Genomic DNA, 22,592 nt, shown 5'->3' on the forward strand with positions numbered 1-22,592 from the left:
ATGCATGACCAAGAATAGTTGAAAAACATTTTCAATTCATTCACAAGATGTGAATGTGCCTAGCTGGACCAACACTTAATGTCCATCTCAGACACCTGGGCTGGATCAGTTCAGTGTGCACATAAGGAGAGAAAAGCTGAAGAACAGGAATAGACCATGAAATCCCTCAAATCTGCCCCACTGCTTAGTGTGATCAAGGCTGATCTATGCCTCCCTATGTTTCCCCTTCTGAGCCATTTCTACATAGTTCTTAATTCCCTGATCTTTCCAAAAACAATCTATTTCCTTTTTAAATACCCCAGTGATCTCGCTCTCTCAACCCTTGGGGTTAGAGGTTCAGAGCTCTCTGCAGGAAGCTCCTCCACACATCAGTTTTAAGTAATTGTCCCATAATCTTGTAACCATGTCCTTTCCTTCATGGTTCTCCCATTAATGGAAGCAACTTGGCATCTACCCTGTCCTGCCTCCCCTAAGGGATGCCCTTTTCTCACTGTTACCATCAGGTAGGAGATACAGAAGCCTGAAGGCACACACTCAGCGATTCAAGAACAGCTTCTTCCCCTCTGTGATCCGATTCTTAAATGGACATTGAAGCTTTGGACACTACCTCACTTTTTTTAATATACAGTATTTTCTGTTGTTGCACATTTAAAAAAAATCTATTCAATATATGTAATTGATTTACTTGTTTATTTATTATGTTTTTTTTTCTCTCTCTCTCTGCTAGATTATGTATTGCATTGAACTGCTGCTGCTAAGTTAACAAATTTCACGTCACATGCCAGTGATAATAAACCTCCATCTCAATGGCAACAGTAAAAAAGTCACACAGGGCATTACAGTTTCCTCCGGTGACGGAATTGTTCAGGCTATATGTTTAGAAATCTCTTAGAAAATGAGTTAATTCTAGGTTTTTTTAAAGAAGTATTTCACAAATAAATTCGTCAGTTCTTTGCCCCATTTGGCCGCCTCTCCAAATACATTGTTTTAGAACTGGTTTTTGTTATGCACTCTGCTGAACATTGTGGGCATGTGTTAGATATGTGGGTTTTGACCATAGGAAAAGTGCAAGAGTGTTTATTAGGTGTATCGTAAATCAAACTTACTAAAATAGCAAAAAGAAAACTGGCAATATTTACAAAAAGACACTTACCAGAAAACATAATAATAGCTCCATAATAGCACTGTGGTTGTTCACAATTAATGCCTTCTCACATGAAATGGGAACCTGAATCCTTATTATAGCCAATTAATTACTATCCATCGACTAGAGCTAATATACTTTTGATGCTGATAACTTGTTACTCTGCTTTGTCTTTCACACAAGGGTCATCCTCTGTTAGTGAAGGCACTAGCTGAACTATACGGACATGTTTGTGGACGATCGATCAATCCGAATAAAGATATTGTGGTAACAGCGGGCGGGTACGGTTCTCTCTCACACTCCATACTCGGATTCATAGATGAAGGAGATGAGGTAAAAAAGCAAACGATTAAATTGTTTTCCCACGCAGGTTCAATTCTTTGATGTGATTGTGTATTGTTCATATTAAACTCAGGCAGCACTGTTTTTCCACTAGTTGCTAAATAGATTGAATAGACTGAGCCCTGTGACCTGGGACGGTCCAGGCAGTGCTCTTATCTCATCTAGAACATGTTGGTTTTAGTTTGGTGCCATTCTCACAGACCTAGACTACTGAGGCTATCCATAGTCCTCAAATTTCTACTGTTTAGATGCCAAGTTGAGGCCCCTCTCAACTGCATGTAAAAAAAATTCAGATACCCTGTCTGATTCAGTGGCCCAGCTAGTAGAGCTACTATCTCACAGCTCTGGGAGGTCAGGTTTGATCCTGACTCTACTGGTTATTGTTCGTCTGGAAATTTGCAGTTTTCCTGTAACTTAGAGTAGGTTGATAGATCAAAGTTTTATAGTAAAATTTATTATCAGAGTACATGCGTCACCACATACAACCCTGAGATTCTTTTCCTGCGGGCATACACATAGTAGGTTAAAAGATCAGCACAAGATCGTGGGCTGAAGGGCCTGTCCCTGTTAACTGCAGTCAAATGCTCCATCCAGCTTCTCCCGTGTCCCAAAAATATTCAGGCTGATAATTGGATAAGTAAGAGGCAGAATCTGGGACAGGGGAAGTCACTGAGTCGTTATCATTATTAAGTGCCGTATCGTATGACGTGGGTGATCATGGTCCCAAGACCATAGTTGCCCTTGGCAAATTTTTCTACAGAAGTTGTTTGCCATTACCTTCTTCTGGGCGGTGTCTTTACAAGATGGGTGACCCCAGCTGTTATCAGCACTCTTCAGAGATTGTCTGCCTGGCATCAGTGGTCGCATAACCAGGACTTGTGATATGCACCAGCTGCTCGTACGACCACCCACCACCTGCTCCCATGGCTTCACGTGACCCTGATTGGGAGATGGGGTGGGGGGGGGAGAGCAGGTGCCACGGCTTGCCCAAGGGTGACCTGCAGGCTAGAAGAGGGAAGGAGCACCTTACCCCTCCTTTGGTAGAGACATATCTCCAATCCATCATCTGGATTACTATATATGCCAGCAAGAAAACAAATCTTGGGGCTGTATATGGTGATGTACCATAAATTCCGGTGTATAAGCTGACAACCCCCCCCCCCCATTTTAAGGTTAAAAAAAGTGACCTTTTCATGTTTCCTTTGTATAAGCTGACTCCTTGTGTAGAGGTTTTTGATTTAACCAGAAAAGATCACAAGATCTCACATGCCGGGTGGCAGTGTGAAATGTGAGGAGGATGTGATGAGAATGCAGGGTGACTTGGACAGGCTGGGTGAGTGGGCAGATGCATGGCAGATGCAGTTTAATGTGGATAAATGTGAGATTATCCACTTTGGTGGTAAGAACAGGAAGGCAGATTATTATCTAAATGGAGTCAAGTTAGGAAAAGGGGAAGTACAATGAGATCTAGGTGTTCTTGTACATCAGTCACTGAAAGCAAGCATGCAAGTACAGCAGGCTGTGAAGAAAGCTAATGGCATGCTGGCCTTCATAACAAGGGGACTTGAGTACAAGAGCAAAGAGGTCCTTCTGCAGCTGTACAGAGCCCTGGTGAGACCACACCTGGAGTACTGTGTGCAGTTTTGGTCTCCAAATTTGAGGAAGGACATTCTTGCTATTGAGGGAGTGCAGTGTAGGTTCACAAGGTTAATTCCCAGGATGGCGGGACTGTCATATGTCAAAAGATTGGAGTGACTGGGCTTGTATACTCTGGAATTTAGAAGGCTGAGAGGGGATCTTATTGAAACATATAAGATTATTAAGGGATTGGACACGCTGGAGGCAGGAAGCATGTTCCCGCTGATGGGTGAGTCCAGAACCAGAGGCCACAGTTTAATAACAAGGGGTAGGCCATTTAGAACGGAGTTGAGAAAAAACTTTTTCACCCAGAGAGTGGTGGCTATATGGAATGTTCTGCCCCAGAAGGCTGTGGAGGCCAAATCTCTGGATGCTTTCAAGAAAGAGATGGATAGAGCTCTTAAAGATAGTGGAATCAAAGGTTATAGGGATAAGGCAGGAACTGGATACTGATTGTGGATGATCAGCCATGATCACAGTGAATGGCGGTGCTGGCTCAAAGGGCCGAATGGCCTACTCATGCACCTATTGTCTATTGTCTGTGCTGGTACTCGGCTTTGCTGAATCCGGAACCTGGAAATTTTGTGAACCAGTACCTGGTAAGAAAATAGGCCTACGCATTGTAGGGCATTATAAGCAAATTCTTAATAAATAAATCAGGGAGGGAAGTTTTGGATTAGGTGTCCAATGGTAAAGGATCCTCTGAAATGTAACCCCCGTGAAACCATTTAGCGCCCATCGTAATCTCATTAAAACATAACATGGGGTGGCGGGATCAGTACGTGTACTCAGTATTGAGCTTGCAACCACCATGTACAAAAGATTAAAACAAATGCGATATGATGCTGGCTTCAAGCTGAAGGTTGTTGATTTTACTAAAGGAACGAATATTCTGCAGCTGCTAAGAAGTTTAGTGTAAACGAGAAATAAGTGAGAGAGTGGAGAAAGGCAGAGGACACGCTGAGGGAAATGCCAAAGACGAAATGTGCAAACCGCGGGAAAACATGCCAGTGGCCAGAACTGGAAGAAGTAGTTTTAGAGTGGGTGAATCACCAGCGATCGTCTGGATACATTGTTACCAGAGAAATAATTCGAGTTCAAGTGTTGAAAAACACTATGAAGTCAGTGAAAATTTCAAAGCTACGCGAAGTTGGTGCACCTGATTTATGAATAGACGTGATCTTGTGTTGAGACAAATAAACAAAGATTGCTCAGAAGTTGCCGAGCGACCTTGAGAATAAGATTACGACCTTCTAATCGTTTGTGATCAAGCATCGAAAGGCACATTCTTACCCGCTCTCACTGATTGGTAACATGGACGAGACACCAATGTTCTTTGATTTTGCTGGTAACTGCACTGTCAATCAGAAGGGGGAGAAAACAGTCCTTGTCAAAACAAGAAGTTCAGAAGTTGAACTTTTGATCCTCGATTTGACTTTGAGAAAAGGTGGGGCTCCTTTGCCTGCTACTATCATTTGATTTGAGTTAATTAAGATGGTTCCTTTCTGATTCTTGGGTAAATGGATTTGGTTGGCGGATTGGTATCTTTTTTTTCAATAGAAGTTTGAAAATAGAAGCGTATAGCTCCAGATTTGTGCTCCAAATGGGTTTTTTTCTTGTTTCTTTTTGTTTGTTAGTTGGGGTTTTTTTTGTTTTAGTTAGTAGGGGCTCTTTTTTCCTTCTTTCTTTTTTCAAAAAATATAGCTTTAACATTTTGTTTTTCTTAATTATTATTATTGATATACTGTTTAGTTTGATTAATAGTTTGACTCTTATTATACTTACTGATATATTGACTTGATTATTTTAATGTATTTTCCTTTGTCAATTTTCAATAATAATTAATAAAAAGATTTAAAAATGAAAATGAAAAAAAAATACAACTGGACACAAGAAGCAACATTTTACCGTCGTGTCAACGTGTATGGCTCATGGGACCAAACTACCACTGATGGTGATTTTTAAGAGGAAAACATTCCCAAAGAAAGAAAAATTCCTGCAGGGTGTTGTTGTTTATGTTCAAGAACGCGGCTGGATGGACGAAGCTGGTTGCTTGAAGTGGGTTAAAGAGGTGTGGTGTTGACGCCCCGAAGGTTTCAGGAAGGAAAAGTCGCTACTTGTCTGGGACATGTTCAAAGTGCACTTGTCAGGTGAGACAAAAGCAGCACTGAAAGCCGAAAATATGGATATTGCAGTCATCCCCGGTGGTTTGACGCCTGTGCTCCAGCCACAGGTGTGAGTTTAAACAAACCATTCAAAGAATTCATGTGTCGACAGTGGAACGAATGGATGATGTCTGGAAATCATTCATTCACTCCAGCGGGAAATATGAGGGCTGCACCTCTAGCTACAGTTTGTGAGTGGGTAGTGCAATCTGGGAGGAAATGAAGGCCGATTGCATTGTGAAGTGCAACATCAGCAATGCTTTGGATGACACTGAAGATCATTTGCTTTGGAAAGAAGATGATGGAGATTTGGCAGCCAGTAAAGCTGCAAATGACGATGTCGAAGCAGAAATTGACAATCCTTACGATTATTTCTTTTGTGTAGATTTCATAAGCGTTAGTATTTTCTTTTGTATTTGACTCAAAAACAGTCAATAAATACGACCTGCCTTCCGTGTATTCATTTTTCCAAAGTTGGCACCCTCTGTATAAGCCGACCCCCTAATTTTAGGACCAAAATTTAGGGCCAAATTCTCGGCGTATACACCGGAATTTACGGTAAATGTAATTTGATAATAAATTTACTTTGAACATTGATGAGAATATGGAATTCCATCAATGGAATGATTAAAATGAGTCAATTCATCTTATCCTGATGAAGGGTCTTGGCCCAGAACATCAACTGCTTATTCCCTTCCATAGATGCTGCCTGCCCTGTTGAGTTCCTTCAGCATTTTGTGCGTGATACTCTGGATTTTCAGCATCTGTGGAATTTTTTGTGCTTATGATTAAAATGGGTGTTTGATGGTCCATGAGGATTTGTTTGTCCAAAGGGCTTGTTCCCATATTATTATTTCCCTAGCAAATTGTGTTAGCTGTTTACCGGTACTGCACACTACATGCATTTTGAGTTATATTTTATTAACTTATTTGTGGTAATTTTTTTTATGAGCTGTGTATAATATATGATTTGTGGGTGCACTGCGGTCCAGAGGAACGTCGTTTTGTTTGGTTGTATATATATATGCAGTTGGATGACAATAAACTTGAACTTGATTCCAAGAACAAATTGCTGCACTGGCATCCTGTTCAATATTTATTCCTAAACCAGTATCAATATAATAATTTCTTTCCTTCAATGGTTGGACTATATGACAAAGCAGCCATTCGACCCATCAAGTCTGCTCCATCATTTATTCATGCTTGTTCTGTTTCTTAAACCCCATTCTCCTGCCTACCTGTAACTCTTAGCCCACTTGCTAGTGAGAGCTCATCAATGCCTGACTTAACTACACCCAGTGACTTGGCCTCCACAGCCTTTTGTGACAGCGAATTCCACAGATTCACACCTCTGGCTGAAGAAGTTCCTTCATGTCTCAGGTTCTTGCCCTCAGACTCATGTACTTCCTTTTGACGGAAGCATCCTCTCCATGTCCACTGTGTCCAGGCCTCTCAATATCTGGTGGATATCAGTGAGAATCCCCTGATCTTTCTAAACTCCATCCAGGGACATTGAACACTCCTTGGCAGTCTAGAAGCCAGTTGTCTGCTCTAGTTAGACCATAAGACCACAAGTCAAAGGAACAGAATTTGACCATTTGGCCCATCGATTCCACTCTGCCATTCCATCCTGGCTGCTACCAATTTCAACTCCATTCTCCTGCCTTTTCCCCGTAACCATTGATGCTCTTACTAATTAAGAACCTATCAACCTCCACTTTTATTATACCCAATAACTTGGCCTCCACAGATGTCTGTGGCAAAGAATTCCACAGATTCACCTCCCTCTGGCTAAAGAAATTCCTCATCTCTGTTCGAACAGTTCATCCTTCTATTCTGAAGCTGTGCCCTCTGGTCCTAGACTCACCCACTATAGAAAACATCCTCTCTGCATCCACTTTGTATAGGCCTTCGATAGGTTCTAATGAGATCCCCCTCATTCTTCTAAACTCCAGCAAGTACAGGCCCTTAGCCATATAGTTGACTATATTGCACCTATCTTGGCCTGAAACATTGATTTTTTTTTCCCCCCAATCCTGTCCATAGATACTACCTAAACCTCTGAGTTCCTCCAGCATTTTGTGTGTATTGCTCCAGATTTCCTGCATCTGCTGAATCTCTTGTGTTTATAATAATTCTGTAGCCTGGATAGCTTCACCTTGTCCTGAGAATGTGAAAATATGTTTAATTCTACTTTGCATTTTTCTGGATATTTATTCTGAGTACTTGAAATTGCTCGATTTTAATTTTCAGGTGATAATCATTGAGCCGTTTTTTAACTGTTACGAACCAATGGTTAAAATGGCTGGAGGGGTCCCTGTCTTCATTGCTTTAAAACCTGTGAGTATTTAATCGGTTGCAAAATACATTTACCGTCTTAAAGATAGGTTTGGCAGTGTATTGTGTTGTGCTTGCATGAGAAAAAAATCATTTTGAAGTAATAGCGATAGAAATCATTAAAATTTGTGACACCATTTGGTCTATTGTATGTACGTGTGATGGAGAGCGCTTGGTAAACGCACTCCTTATGCACGCACGCACACGTGCGCACAGCCTTATCATTCTGCTATTGGTGCACTGAGTGTGCACACTTCAATGTCTACCACCCCTGCCCCCGCCCATAGCAGGTTGACTTTATGGTGCTTTCCCCACCATATATGGTGGAGTATTCTTTTGCTTTAGTAATGGGGATGTGTAAATGTGTTTACGTTGTTTATATGCTGTAATGTAGATACTTCTGTTTATTTTGTAATATGATGTAACTACATTTTGTGGGGTGCATCATATTCTCATTCATGTGTAGCCTTAAGTTAACTTTGTGGCTAATTAAAATTGGTATGTCCCGGTGCCGGAAAAAAAAAAGGGGGTGGTTCGCTCTCAGTCACAGAGAGAGATCGGGGCTGCCGGAAGTTCAGGCTGGACGAAGTATGGAACTGTTATTGTGTTTTCTGATAGATACTTTCTGTAAATATTGGCAGTTTTCTTTTCACCATTTTCGCTAATTTTTGTGAGTTTGATTTTTGATGCATGTAATAAGCACCCTTGCACTATAGTGCTAAGCGACCAAAGCCATTTTTTCTTCGGTTGTAACCCGCATATCTAACAGTATGTAACCCCAAAATTGAACTATTTAAGCTATTTGCACCTCTAAGCCTTTTATTCAAGTTCCTTTTATTCAACTTATAAATGTAATTAAGGTTCACCCTTTTATACAGCACAGAAACGTGCCCGTGTCAACCGAGCCGCCAACCTGAGCGAATCCCATTTGCCCAAGTTAAGCCCACATCTCTCTAAGCCTTTCCCATCCAGGTACCTGTACAAACATCTTTGCAACATGATAATTATACCCACCTCTACTGCTTTCTCTGCCAGTTTGTTCCACATAGCCATCACAGTCTGTATAAAACCTTGTCCCTCCAATCCCTTTTTAAGTCTTTTCTCTCCCACCCTAAACCCTTGCCCTTTATTTCTACACTGGGGAAAAGACTGTGACTGTTTACCTTATCAATTCCCTCATGGTTTTGCGTCAGGGTCTTAGCAGTTCCAAACATGCCATTCCTTAGATGAGAATGTTTTTCTTTGACTTTCTATTCATTTTCTGGAATGAACATGACCAGATTCAGAATCACATGGTGAAATGTATCATTTGCATTAGCAACCAGCACAACCTTAGGATGCACTGGGGGTTGCCTGCAGGTATCATCACACATTCCGGCATCAACATAGCATGTCCATGTGCTTGCAACACTGTGTGTCCGACAGAGTGATCAGCAACACTAGGGCTCCATAGGGGACTGTCTTGTCTCCCTTTCTCTTCACCGTTTACACCTCGGACTTCAACTACTGCACAGAGTCTTGTCATCTTCAGAAGTTATCGGATGACTCTGCCATAGTTGGATGCATCGGCAAGGGAGATGAGGCAGAGTACAGGGCTACGGTAGGAAACTTTGTCACATGGTGTGAGCAGAATTATCTGCAGCTTAATGTGAAAAAGACTAAGGAGCTGGTGGTAGACCTGAGGAGAGCTAGGGTACCAGCGACCCCTGTTTCCATCCAGGGGGTCAGTGTGGACATGCTGGAGGATTACAAATACCTGGGGATACGAATTGACAATAAATTGGACTGGTCAAAGAACACTGAGGCTGTCTACCAGAAGGATCAGAGCTGTCTCTATTTCCTGAGGAGACGGAGGTCCTTTAACATCTGCTGGACAATGCTGAGGATGTTCTACGAGTCTGTGGTGGCCAGTGCGATCATGTTTGCTGTTGTGTGCTGGGCAGGCTGAGGGTAGCAGACACCAACAGAATCAACAAACTCATTCGTAAGGCCAGTGATGTTGTGGGGTTGGAACTGGACTCTGGTGATTTTTGAAAGAGAATGCTGTCCAAGTTGCATGCCATCTTGGACAATGTCTCCCATCCACTACATAATGTACTGGTTGGGCACAAGAGTACATTCAGCCAGAGATTCATTCCACCGCGATGCAACACAGAGCGTCATAGGAAGTCATTCCTGCCTATGGCCATCAAACTTTACAACTCCTCCCTTGGAGGGTCAGACACCCTGAGCCAATAAGCTGGTCCTGGACTTATTTCCTGGCATAATTTAAATACTACTATTTAACTATTTATGGTTTTATTACTATTATTTATGGTGCAACTGTAACGAAAACCAATTTCCCCCAGGATCAATAAAGTATGACTATGACTATGATTATGTCCACAAAGTTCACTGAACAACACAGCAACAGTAACAACTACAAGTTCCATTCCTCCCTCTCACCCACCCACCGAAACCCAGAACACTATCCCAAAGGAGAATGGCATGGGTGCCAGGGTCTGCGATATCTCGGATTGAGTTCTCAGTATTCTCAAGAGGAAGGGTGAGCAGCCAGATGCCGTGGTCCATGTAGGGACCAATGACGTTGGTAGGAAGAGTGAAGAGGTTCTGAAAGGTGAGTTTAGGGAGTTAGGCGCCAAATTAAAGGATAGGACCTCCAGGATAGCAATCTCAGGATTGCTACCAGTGCTACGTGCAGGCGGGTTTAGAAATAGTAAGATAGCGCAGATCAACTTGTGGCTGAAGACATGGTGCAGGAGGGAGGGCTTCAGATTTATAGATAATTGGGCAGTTTTCCAGGAAAGATGGGATCTGTTCCAGCGGGCCGGTTTACATCTGAACTGGAGGGGGACAAATATTCTTGCAGGTAGGTTTGCTAGAAAGGCTGCAGTGGATTTAAACTAGATACTGTAAAAGGGCTGGATGGTTTGGAGTTTGTAAAATGTGTGCAGGATAGTTTTTTGCAGCAATACATAGAGGTACCTTCTAGAGAAGTCATAGTTATAGTCATAGTCATACTTTATTGATCCCGGGGAAAATTGGTTTTCGTTACAGTTGCACCATAAATAATAAATAGTAATAAAACTATAAATAGTTAAATAGTAATATGTAAATTATGCCAGGAAATAAGTCCAGGACCAGCCTATTGGCTCAGGGTGTCTGACCCTCCAAGGGAGGAGTTGTAAAGTTTGATGGCCACAGGCAGGAATGACTTCCTATGACGCTCTGTGTTGCATCGCGGTGGAATGAATCTCTGGCTGAATGTACTCTTGTGCCCAACCAGTACATTATGTAGTGGATGGGAGACATTGTCCAAGATGACATGCAACTTGGACAGCATCCTCTTTTCAGACACCACTGTCAGAGAGTCCAGTTCCATCCCCACAACATCACTGGCCTTATGAATGAGTTTGTTGATTCTGTTGGTGTCTGCTACCCTCAGCCTGCTGCCCCAGCACACAACAGGAAACATGATAGCACTGGCCACCACAGACTCGTAGAACAGTGTTGGATCTCCTGTTAGGGAATGAGATAGGTCAGCTGACGGAGGTTTGTACTGGGGAGCAGTTCGGGTCCAGTGATCACAATGCCATTAGTTTCAATATAATTATGGAGAAGGATAGTACTGGTCCCGGGGTTGAGATTTTTGATTGGAGAAAGGCTAACTTTAAGGAGATGAAAAAGGATTTAGAAGGAGTGGATTGGGACAATTTGTTTTTTGGGAAGGATGTAATAGAGAAATGGAGGTCATTTAAAGGTGAAATTTTGAGGGAATCTTTATGTTCCTTTTAGGTTGAAAGGAAAGGTTAAAAGTTTGAGAGAGCCATGGTTTTCAGGGGGTATTGGAAACTTGATTCAGAAAAAGAGAGATATCTACAATAAGTATAGGCAGCATGGAGTAAATGAGGTGCTCGAGAAATATAAAGAATGTAAAAAGAATCTTAAGAAAGAAATTAGAACAACTAGAAGAAGATACAAGGTTGCTTTGGCAAGTAAGATGAAAATAAATCCAAAGGGTTTCTACAGTTATATTAATAGCAAAAGGATAGTGAGGGATAAAATTGGTCCCTTAGAGAATCAGAGTGAACAGCTATGGGTGGAGCCAAAAGAGATGGGGGAGATTTTAAACAATTTCTTTTCTTCGGTATTCACTGAGGAGAAGGATATTGAATTGTATAAGGTAAAGGAAACAGATAGGGAAGTTATGGAAACTATGATGATTAAAGAAGAGCAAGTACTGGCACTTTTAAGGAATATAAAAGTGGATAAGTCTCCGGGTCCTGACAGGATATTCCCTAGGACCTTGAGGGAAGCTAGTGTAGAAGTAGCAGGGGCTCTGACAGAAATATTTCAAATGTCATTAGAAACATGGATGGTGCCGGAGGATTGGCGTGTTGCTCATGTTGTTCCATTGTTTAAAAAGGGTTCTAAGAGTAAACCTAGCAATAATCGGCCTGTAAGTTTGACGTCAGTGGTGGGTAAATTGATGTAAGGTATTCTTAGAGATGATATATATAATTATCTGGATAGATAGGGTCTGATTAGGAACAGTCAACATGGATTTGTGCGTGGAAGGTCATGTTTGACAAATCTTACTGAATTTTTTGCAGAGGTTACTAGGAAAGTTGACGAGGGTAAAACGGTGGATGTTGTCTATATGGACTTCAGTAAGGCCTCTGACAAGGTTCCACATGGAAGGTTAGTTAGGAAGGTTCAATCGTTAGGTATTAATATTGAAGTAGTAAAATGGATTCAGCAGTGGCTGGATGGGAGATGCCAGAGAGTAGTGGTGGATAACTGTTTGTCAGATTGTAGACAGGTGACTAGTGGTGTGCCTCAGGGATCTGTAGTGGGTCCAATGTTATTTGTCATATACATTAATGATCTGGATGATGGGGTGGTACATTGGATTAGTAAGTATGCAGATGATACTAAGATAGGTGGAGTTGTGGATAATGAAGTAGGTTTTCAAAGCTTGCAGAGAGATTTAGGCCAGTTAGAAGAGTGGGCTGAAAGATGGCAGATGGAGTTTACTGCTGATAAATGTGAGGTGCTACATTTTGGTAGGACTAATCAAAATAGGACATACGTGGTAAATGGTAGGGCATTGAAGAATGCAGTAGAACAGAGGGATCTAGGAATAATGGTGCATAGTTCCCTGAAGGTGGAATCTCATGTGGATAGGGTGGTGAAGAAAGCTTTTGGTATGCTGGTCTTTATAAATCAAAGCATTGAGTATAGGAGTTGGGATGTAATGTTGAAATTGTACAAGGCATTGGTAAGGCCAAATTTGGTGTATCGTGTACAGTTCTGGTTACCGAATTATAGAAAAGATATCAACAAAATAGAGAGAGTACAGAGAAGGTTTACTAGAATGTTACCTGGGTTTCATCACCTAAGTTACAGAGAAAGGTTGAACAAGTTGGGTCTTTGTTCTTTGGAGTGTAGAAGGTTGAGGGGGGACATGATAGAGGTATTTAAAATTATGAGGGGGATAGATAGAGTTGACGTGGATAGGCTTTTTCCATTGAGAGTAGGGGAGATTCAAACAAGAGGACATGAAAGGACAGGATAGGAATGGAAGGTTATGGGCTGAGTGCAGGTCGGTGGGACTAGGTGAGATTAAGAGTTCGGCACGGACTCGAAGGGCTGAGATGGCCTGTTTCCATGCTGTAATTGTTATATGGGATGTGCGGGAACACCACCACCTACAGGTTCTTCTCCAGGCCACACACCATCCGATTTGGGAACTTATAACAAGAGCAATTAGGGCTGGGCGGTAAAAACTGACCTTAGTGGTCAGTGATACTGAACAGTCCGTGTGGGTGGGTGAGAAGAGCTCCCTGTGCTGTAATAAGACTATTAAATGGTTTCGTAGTACAATAAAATGGATTTTTGACCTCACAATCTACCTTGTTATGATCTTGCACCTTTTTGTTTACCTGCACTGCACTTTCTCTTTGGCTTTTACTCTTTATTCTGCACTGTTATTGTTTTACCTTGTACTACCTCAATGCTGTCCCAGATTGGACATGACAAACCCCTTCACCACAGGTACCACCCCTCCCTGGATACCCGTTATACCAGCATCATACATCACTGAAGGTTCCCATTGCACATTTACCTCTCACCTGTGGCTCCAGCAGCTGTTTGCATGAGGCAGCAGCCACACCGCTTCAACAGGCGGGCTAGTCCTGGTGAGAGTGGCCAGCAGGCCTCATACCCCGGTGAGATGGGGACATGCGACCCCCTAGCTTGCCAAGTCAGCTCTGGCAGACTGGTTGCATGAGATCTACAGTGAGATCCAAGGGCCTGGAAGGCAGTACTATAACGCTCTGTGGAGAGTGAAAGGCATGATGAGGTGCAGAAGAAGTTTAGGTCATTCAGTGCAACCAGGGAAGATCCCAGTTCTGATGACCACGCGTACCACTAGACCCAGACTTGCAAATTTGAGATAGTGGAACTGCCCCAGTGCAATGGCTTTTCCACCATAAAAATTCTCCCGCACAGGTTTCCTGTTATCGTCGGATATGACGGACAACCGCTGCCTCCATGAACAGTGTAATGATCTGATCTGTATGAACAGTGTGCAAGGCAAGCTTTTCACTGCATCTCAGTACATAAAGATAAAGATTCGTTTTAGCTTTATTTATCACATGTACATCGAAATATCAAAAGATACAGTCAATGACCAACACTGTCCGAGGATTGTTCAGAGGGTAGCCCGTGAGTGTCACTGTGCTTCTGGTGCCAACGTTGCATACCCACAGGTTACCACCCTAACCCGTATGCCTTTGCAATGTGGGAAAAAACTAGAGCACCCAGAGGAAACCCACATGGTCATGGGGAGAATGTACAAACTCACAGATAGCAGTGGAAATTGAACCCCGATTGCAATTGCTCGCGCTGTAAAATGTTACATGAACCGCTGTGCTGTAATGCCATGTGACAGTAACAAACCAGTTTCAATAATTGACCACTCTGCAAGGGGAAAATCATAGCAACGGCTCCCATGATTTTGTCGAGCTCAATTAAATCTAATTCTAACAAGAGTAGTCTACTAGTGTCTCCTCATAATTATAATTCTGCAGTCCTAGAAATGTAATTTAAATATTTCTATTATCATATACCCATGACATTGAACTCAATGAATAAGTAAATACTAATGCTGAAGGTGTCCAGAGCAAGAGAGGAAATAATTGATACTGGGGCAGGGTGAGCGTAACTGTCTATGTCATCATCATCATCATCATTATGTGCCGTGTCGTATGATGTGGGTGATCATGGTCTCATGACCACGATTGTTCTTGTCAAATTTTTCTACAGAAGTGGTTTGCCATTGCTTCTGGGCAGTGTCTTTACAAGATGGGTGACCCCAACCATTATCAATACTCTTCAGAAATTGTCTGCCTGGTGTCAGTGGTCACGTAACCAGGACTTGTGATACGTACCAGCTGCTGCTATGGCCATCCACCACCTATTGCCATGGTCGGGTGGGGGCTGATGGCGGTGCTAAGCAGGTGCTACACCTTGCCCAAGGGTGACCTGCAGGCTGGCAGAGGGAAGGAGAGCCTTACACCTCCTTTGATAGAGACTTATCTCCTGCCTGACACCCTAATTATGCATTTAGTTTTTTTTAAAGGAAACCAAATTTGCAACCAGACTGATCTCCCTGGACTCATCAGACTTGGAGTAGATCTTTGAATGAATGGTGTGTGTCTTGAGCAAATCAATGAAGGAAGCTTAGAAGTCTTTCTACTTGCCAAAGGGGCCCTTCAGTCTCTGTTCAGTGTGCGTACTCCATGATCAAGGGGCACTTGTGGAAGTGAGTTTGTTGTGGGATAAATTTGTCATTATTTTCAGAACATAAGATCATGAGAAACTGCAGTAGACAGCCCCTCAGGCCTGCTCCACCATTCAGGAAGATCATGGCTTGTCCACAGTTTATCTGCCACTTATATGATGCCATGTGCCTGTGATGCCACTGCAGTTTTTCATTGCACTGGCGCCTACTTGTACCTGTGCAAATGACAATAAACTGGACTTGGACGTTGACTTTGATCTTTTGCCCAAAGCTCCAAAGTAACACTACGCGCTCCAATAAACCAACCCAAGAACATTCAACCAAAGTAGGGCGCCACGGTAGTGTAGTGGTTAGCGCAACACTTTACAGTACAGGGACCCATGTTCATTTCCCGCCGCTGCCTGTCAGGAGTTCTTCCTGTGACCACGTGGGTTTCCTCCAGGTGCTCTAGTTTCCTCCCACAGTCAAAAAAAGTACCAGTTGGTAGGTTAATTGGTCATAGTAAATTGTCCCATGGTTAGGCTTGGATTAAATCGGGGGATTGCTGTGTGGACTGGCTCAAAGGGCCAGAAGGACCTACTCCATCCTGTATATCAGTAAAAAAACAATGCTACATTCTGAGGACAATGCCTGGGATTTCAGTCAGATTTCTGCAAAATGAGTGTCAGAAATGTTTGTGAAATAGCAACAGTTGATCACTTATAGCATTTCTGTGGTATTTCACATTAGAAAAACACCACAGAAATTCTCTTTTAAACCCCTGTAAGATGATGGCAAGTCGATGCATAATTACCTACATCCATGGAAAAGTTGCTCCCTCAGCCCCTTCAGGCCTGTAGAGAACGTGAACCAATAGGATAATCTGCCCTCACTTGAAGAATTTTTTTGCAAAAGGCATATTCCTACTTCCAAAGCTTGAGGCAGGAAGGGCAAGGGAAATGGAAAGTGCTGGTCAGAATTGATCTTCCTTTCAAGAAGAGATGGGTCAGGACAGGGTTTGGGAATCTTTGGGGGGAATGGAAATAGGAGAGAAGTCCAACTGGAAAGTAGCAGCTATAAGCTGAGGCTTTATAAGGCATTGGTCAAACCACACGGGAGTATTGAGAGCAATTTTGGGCCCCTGATCACAGAAAGGATGTGCTGACATTGGAGAGGGTCCAGAGGACGTTCACTAGAATGGTACTGGGAATGAATGAAGCATTTGATGGCTCCGGGTATGTACTCACTGGAGTTCAAAAGAGTGAAGCAGTGATCTCATTGAAATCTATTGAATATTGAAAGGCCTGGATAGAATGGGTGTTTCTTATGTTGGGGGAGTCTGGGACTAGAGGACACAGCCTCAGAATAGAAAGAATGTCCCTTTAGAATGGAGATGAGGAGGAATTTCTTTAGCCAGAGATTGGTGAATCTGTGAAACTCATTGCCATTGAAGGCTCTGGAGGCCAAGTCATTGGGTGCATTCAAAGCGGAGGTTGATAGGTTCTTAATTAGTAAGAGTGTCAGATATTTATATAAATTTATTAAATAAGTAGTGCAAAAAGAGAGAAGAAAAATATAAAAAATAGTGTGGTAATATACATGGGAATATTGTCTATTCAGAAATCCAATGACAGTGGTGAAGAACATGTTTCTAAACATTTGAGTGTGTGTCTTCAGGCTCCTGTACCACTTCCTTGGATCAGCCATGATTGAATGGTGGAGCAGTCTCAATGGGACAAATAGTTTAATTCTGTTATGTGTTTTATGTCTTATGTCTTCCGTATTTAGATAGGTTCAGTCCATGTCTTCTAACATCTACGATTTTGAGCTCAGCTGCCAATACTTGTACAAGTGGTGAAATCTTCCTGGCTCCTCTGGAACTCAAACAACAGTCTCAGCCAGATTTACTGGAGTCCAATAATATCCGTTTATTTCCCCTAAATTGTGGATCGAGTTACTTGCTGAACCAATGTAATTTCATGGTTTTATCTGCTAGGAAATGGAAATTCTTTGTCAGCCCGTTTTAATCAGTATTTTTTCCTATTGCAGGAGAAAAGGGTTCCTGTATGAGTAATTGGCTTTTATTTCATTGCTTGCTGTTCGCTTTGTATTGCTCCTGCTGGTTTTCTCTGAAGCTATTTTGCTCATTTCATTATTGCATTTACTAAGATCTCTGGAGGAAGTATGTTTCTTCTTTCTGTTCAGAGGCCAGCGAAAGTTGAAGGGGATGTGAGTGACAGTGGTGACTGGACTCTCGACCAAGATGAACTTGCCAGTAAATTTAATTGCCGGACTAAAGCAATTATCATTAACACACCCAATAACCCATTGGGTAAGGTAAGTCTCTGAAATCAAACCCTTTTTGCTTTTTGAAGTTTTAGGTACCAAATATTAGACTGCCAGATGTGTAAAAGAAATCTACCTGTTAGTCTATGTAACCTAGCAGCGGTCCCTAACCACCGGGCCGCAAAGCATGTGCTACCGGGCCGTGAGGAAACGATATGAGCCAGCTGCACCTTCCCTCATTCCCTGTCACGCACTGTTGAACTTGAACATAGGGTTGCCAACTGTCCCGTATATTGGGCTAAATTGGTTTGTCCCACACGGGACCGCCTTTGTCCCGCATTTCCCCCGCTAAGGTAGAGCGTTCCTATGAAACCTTTCGTGCCGAAATGGCGTAAAGTGAAGAGGCAATTACCATTAATTTATGTGGAAAAAATTTTTGAGTGTTCCCAGAGCCAAAAAATAACCTACCAAATCATAACAAATAACACATAAAACTGAAAAAACACTAACATATAGTAAAAGCAGGAATGATATGATAAATACACAGCCTATATAAAGTAGAAATAATGTATGTACAGTATAGTCGGGAAGATTAAGCCAACACCGATTTGTGGAAAAAAATCGGCACGTATGTTCATGCGCACACAGTTGCCCACGCAAGGCTTCATGGTCATGGTAGTCTTTTTTGGGGTAAAAGCAAGTGTCCTGGGATTTGACTGCTGCTTTTGTCCCTTATTTGGGAGTGAGAAAGTTGGCAACCCTAACTGTAAAAGACATGTTGGGGTGAGTTTAACCCTGCTTGGACACCACCCCCCCCCCCCCACCGGTCAGCCGGTCTGCAAGAATATTGTCAATATTAAACCGGTCCGTGGTGCAAAAAAGGTTGGGGACCCCTGACCTATGGACTCATGGAAACATAGAAAACCTACAGCACAATACAGGACCCTTGGCCCCCAAAAGCTGTGCCAAACATGTCCTTACTTTAGAAGTACCTAGGCTTACCCATAGCCCTCTATTTTTCTAAGCTGCATGTATCCGTCCAGGATTCTATTAAAAGACCCTATCGTTTCCGCCTCCACCACCGCCACTGACAGCCCATTCCACCTCTCACCACTCTCTGCTTTTTTAAAAAAAAAATTACCCCTGACATCTCCCCTGTACCTACTTCCAAGCACCTTAAAACTACGCCCTCCCATGCTAGCTATTTCAGCCCTGGGTAAAAGCCTCTGACTATCCAAACAATCAATGCCTCTCATTATCTTGTACACCTCGATCCGGTCACCTCTCATCCTTCATCACTCCAAGGAGAAAAGGCCGAGTTCACTCAACCCATTCTCATAAGTCATGCTCCTCAATCCAGGCAACATCCTTGTAAATCTCCTCTGCACCCTTTCTATGGCTTCCACATCCTTCCTGTAGTGAGGCAACCAGAACTGAGCACAGTACTCCAAGTGGGGTCTGACCATGGTCCTATATAGCTGCAACATTACCTCTCGGCTCTTAAACTCAATCCCACGATTGATGAAGGCCAATGCACCGTATGCCTTTCATTATTCTCAATTTCAAGGACTCTACAATTCAATGTTATGAATATTATTTATTACTTATTTATCATTATTTCTCTTTTGTATTTGCAGTTTGTCTTTTGCACATTTCAGTTGTTTGTCAGTCTAAGTTTGTGTATCGTTTTTCATTGATTATATCGTATTTCTTTGTATGTACTGTGAATGTCTGTAAGAAAATGAATCCTGCAGTTGTACATGGTGATATATATGTACTTTGATAATAAATTTCCTTTGAACTTTGAGCCACAACGAAGAGCTTTAGGAAGGTTAAATCCTGAGTGGGCAGCCAAAATATATTAATGCTCATACAATGGAAGACATTGTACAGCTTATGGAATATTATGTGGGTGCCTTTTTATTTTAAAGTATAAATGCTACCTATAGCTGCTGCTGCTTCAGTATGGAACTGTAAAGAACCAGATATGTTTCAGTCTAGTTCTGAGAAATGGTCTATTTAATCAGAAATCGAATTGGGTTTATTATCACTTATGAAAGTTGTTGCGGTAGTACCGTAATTACAATAGGTTACAGCAATAAAAAAGTGCAAAGAAGGAAACACAAGATAGTGTTCGTAAGTTCATAGACTGTTTGGAAATCTGATGGCAGAGGGGGAAGAAACTGATTGTGGGTCTTGGGGCTCCTGTGCCTCCTCCTTGATGGTAGTAATGAGAAGAGGGCATGTCCCAGTGGTGAGGGTCCTTCGTGATGGATGCTGCCTTTGGAAGATGTTTTTGATGGTGGGGAGGCCTGTGCCCCTGGTGAAGCTGGCTGAGTCTACAACCCTCTGCAACCTCTTTCAATCCTGTGCGTTGGAAGCTCCATCCCCGGTGTTGATGGGATCAGACAGAGTGCTCCACCCATACATCTGTAGTAATTAGCCGGAGACTTCAACGACATACCACATCTCCTCCTATGACTGACGAGAGAGTAGAGCAGTTGGGTGCACCATTGTTGATTGTCAGCATGGAGGAGATGCCATTACTGATCCACACTGACTGTAGTATAACAACGAGGAGGTCAAGAATCCAGCTACAGGGGGGGAGGTTTAAGCCCAGTTATTAATACCCACACCCAGCAAAATGAATTAACAGTAAGAAAAAGATCAACCAAATGCAATCCAGAAGATTGCTTCATTTTGTAACTTACGATTTGTTTAGGTATTTAAGCCGGAAGAGCTGAAGGTGATCGCTGACCTGTGCATTAAACATGATGTCCTCTGCATCAGTGATGAAGTGTATGAGTGGCTCGTGTACAGCGGACATCAGCACGTAAAAATAGGTAACATTGAGTCTGTGAATCTCTGGGGAAGCTGAGGGCCCAGTGACTGTGAATCCAGGAGTCCACTAGAGTCTGAAGGCCGAAGACATATCCTGGGGTTAGGGTACTGTGTATGAGAGGGGGTGGGAGGGAAGAATGGAGGTTTGTTTTGCTTTTGTTGCTTTGTCACGTGTTGTGTTCTGTTTTGTATGTCGAGCATGATGGGCATTGTGTGTTGGTGTTGGAATGGGTGTTTCCCCCCACTTCATCCTCGGGCATGTTGGTTGTTAATGCAAGCAACACATTTCACTGGTATTTTTTGATGTACATGTGATAAATAAATCTGAAATCTGTTAACATTTCAGGACCAATCTGGGAATGATGGAAAACGAATAGTATAGGAAGTGTGAGTTTGAATACGAAGGAAATAATCGGATAGAAACAAGTTAATTAACGTGGCAGTTAAGTAGCCATCAGGTCCAGGGACATCGGTGGACATCGGTAGCCATCAGGGCCAGAGACGTGAGTGGCCATTAGGGCCAGAGACATTGGTAGCCATTAGGGCCAGAGACGTGAGTGGCCATCAGGGCCAGAGACATTGGTAGCCATTAGGGCCAGAGACATGAGCTTTTGCTGGGATGTGGATTATTTTCCCAATTACAGATACAAATGACGTTGTTTTCCCTTTGGTCTGGGTCAGCAGGAATGTGAGAATCCATGAACTGCTTCTATGCCCTTGTGTTATTTCTCCGAATGGACACCCAGATCAGCCAGAGTACCCTCAGATCACATTTTTAAGTCAAGGATGTAGTCTTGATGTCCTTGTTCCTGTTTAAGGGATAAGGATGTAGACTGTTTTCTGAACAGAAAGAAAATTCAGAGTCAGACGTTCAAAGGGTCTCATGAGTCCTCATGAATGCTTCCCTAAGGTAGGTTGAGTCGGTGGTAAGGAAGACAAATGCAATGTTAGCATTCACTTCCAGGGGGCTAGAATATAAAATCAAGGATGTATTGCTAAGGCTTTATAAAGCATTGTCCAGACCACATTTGGAGTATTAGGGATGTTTTGGGTCCCTTATCTAAGAAAAAATGTGTTGGCATTGGAGAAGGTCCAGAGGAGGTTGACGAGAATGATTCAGGAAATGAAAGGGTTAACATATGAGAGGCATTTGATGACACTGGGCCTGTACTTGCTGGAGATTAGAAGACTGGTGGGGTAGGGGGTAATTCTCAATGAAACCTAGCAAATATTGAAAGGCCCAGATACAGTGGATTTAATGGGGAGTCTAGAGCACGAGGGCACAGCCTCAGAAGAGAGAGACGTCGCTTTAGAACTGAGATGAGAAAGAATTTCTTTAGCCGGAGGGCGGTGAATCTATGGAATTCAGTGCCACAGACGGTTTGGAAGCCAAATCATTGGGTACATTTAAAGCGGAGGTTGATAGGTTTTTTGATCAGTAAGGGCATCAAAGTTACAGGGAGAAGGCTGGAGAATGGGGTTGAGAGGGATAATAAATCAGCCATGATGGAATTGGCCAAAATGGCCTCATTCTGTTCCTATGTGTTATGATATTATTTTAACCATGTTGTGGCTGACAATGCCTAGTGGACTATCTAAACTTACGATTAGTTAAACGAGTAAACAAATAGCAAATTGAATAAAGAAAATTATGCCGTGCACTATTTGCATCCTTCTATTGCCTTCACCTGAATCATTGTTCCCTCTGATCCTTCCATGTTGGCCTTTTCCCGTGTTTTATGCTTGGGCCATTTCAGAATTGGCCTACAGATTCGCTCCATGGAAAATGCTTGAAGTTCACCCTTGAAACCCCAACTGTCTCATTTCTTGCTGGGTCCCATTAGTTGTATCATTGTTCTTCTTACTGTTGGACAAATGCCATGCTGCGGCCCAGAAATCTGGATCAGCACACAAAGTGCTGGAAGAACCCATGCTGGCAGCATCCGTGGAAGGAAATGGATATTTGGTGTATCAGTTCAAGACCTTTCATCTGGATTTGAATTCTCTTTATGCCAGAGGTCAAAGGATAAGTTCAGGGCCAGATGAAGTTTAT

General features: G+C 42.6%; 1 protein-coding gene across 3 annotated transcripts in view; it reads left to right on the forward strand.

The window, feature by feature from the left end:
- The window catches only part of LOC134355030 (kynurenine--oxoglutarate transaminase 3-like), a 185,124-nt gene that overhangs the window by 100,322 nt on the left and 62,210 nt on the right, over window positions 1-22,592 (forward strand). For all 3 annotated transcript variants that reach the window (XM_063064691.1, XM_063064689.1, XM_063064688.1), the window contains 4 exons: window positions 1,328-1,477; window positions 7,543-7,629; window positions 17,618-17,749; window positions 20,421-20,541. In XM_063064691.1, coding sequence (XP_062920761.1) covers window positions 1,328-1,477; window positions 7,543-7,629; window positions 17,618-17,749; window positions 20,421-20,541 — 490 coding nt within the window. The remainder of the gene's footprint in view (window positions 1-1,327; window positions 1,478-7,542; window positions 7,630-17,617; window positions 17,750-20,420; window positions 20,542-22,592) is intronic.

Source organism: Mobula hypostoma, chromosome 12, assembly GCF_963921235.1.
Source record: "Mobula hypostoma chromosome 12, sMobHyp1.1, whole genome shotgun sequence".
Classification (NCBI taxonomy): Eukaryota; Metazoa; Chordata; class Chondrichthyes; order Myliobatiformes; family Myliobatidae; genus Mobula; species Mobula hypostoma.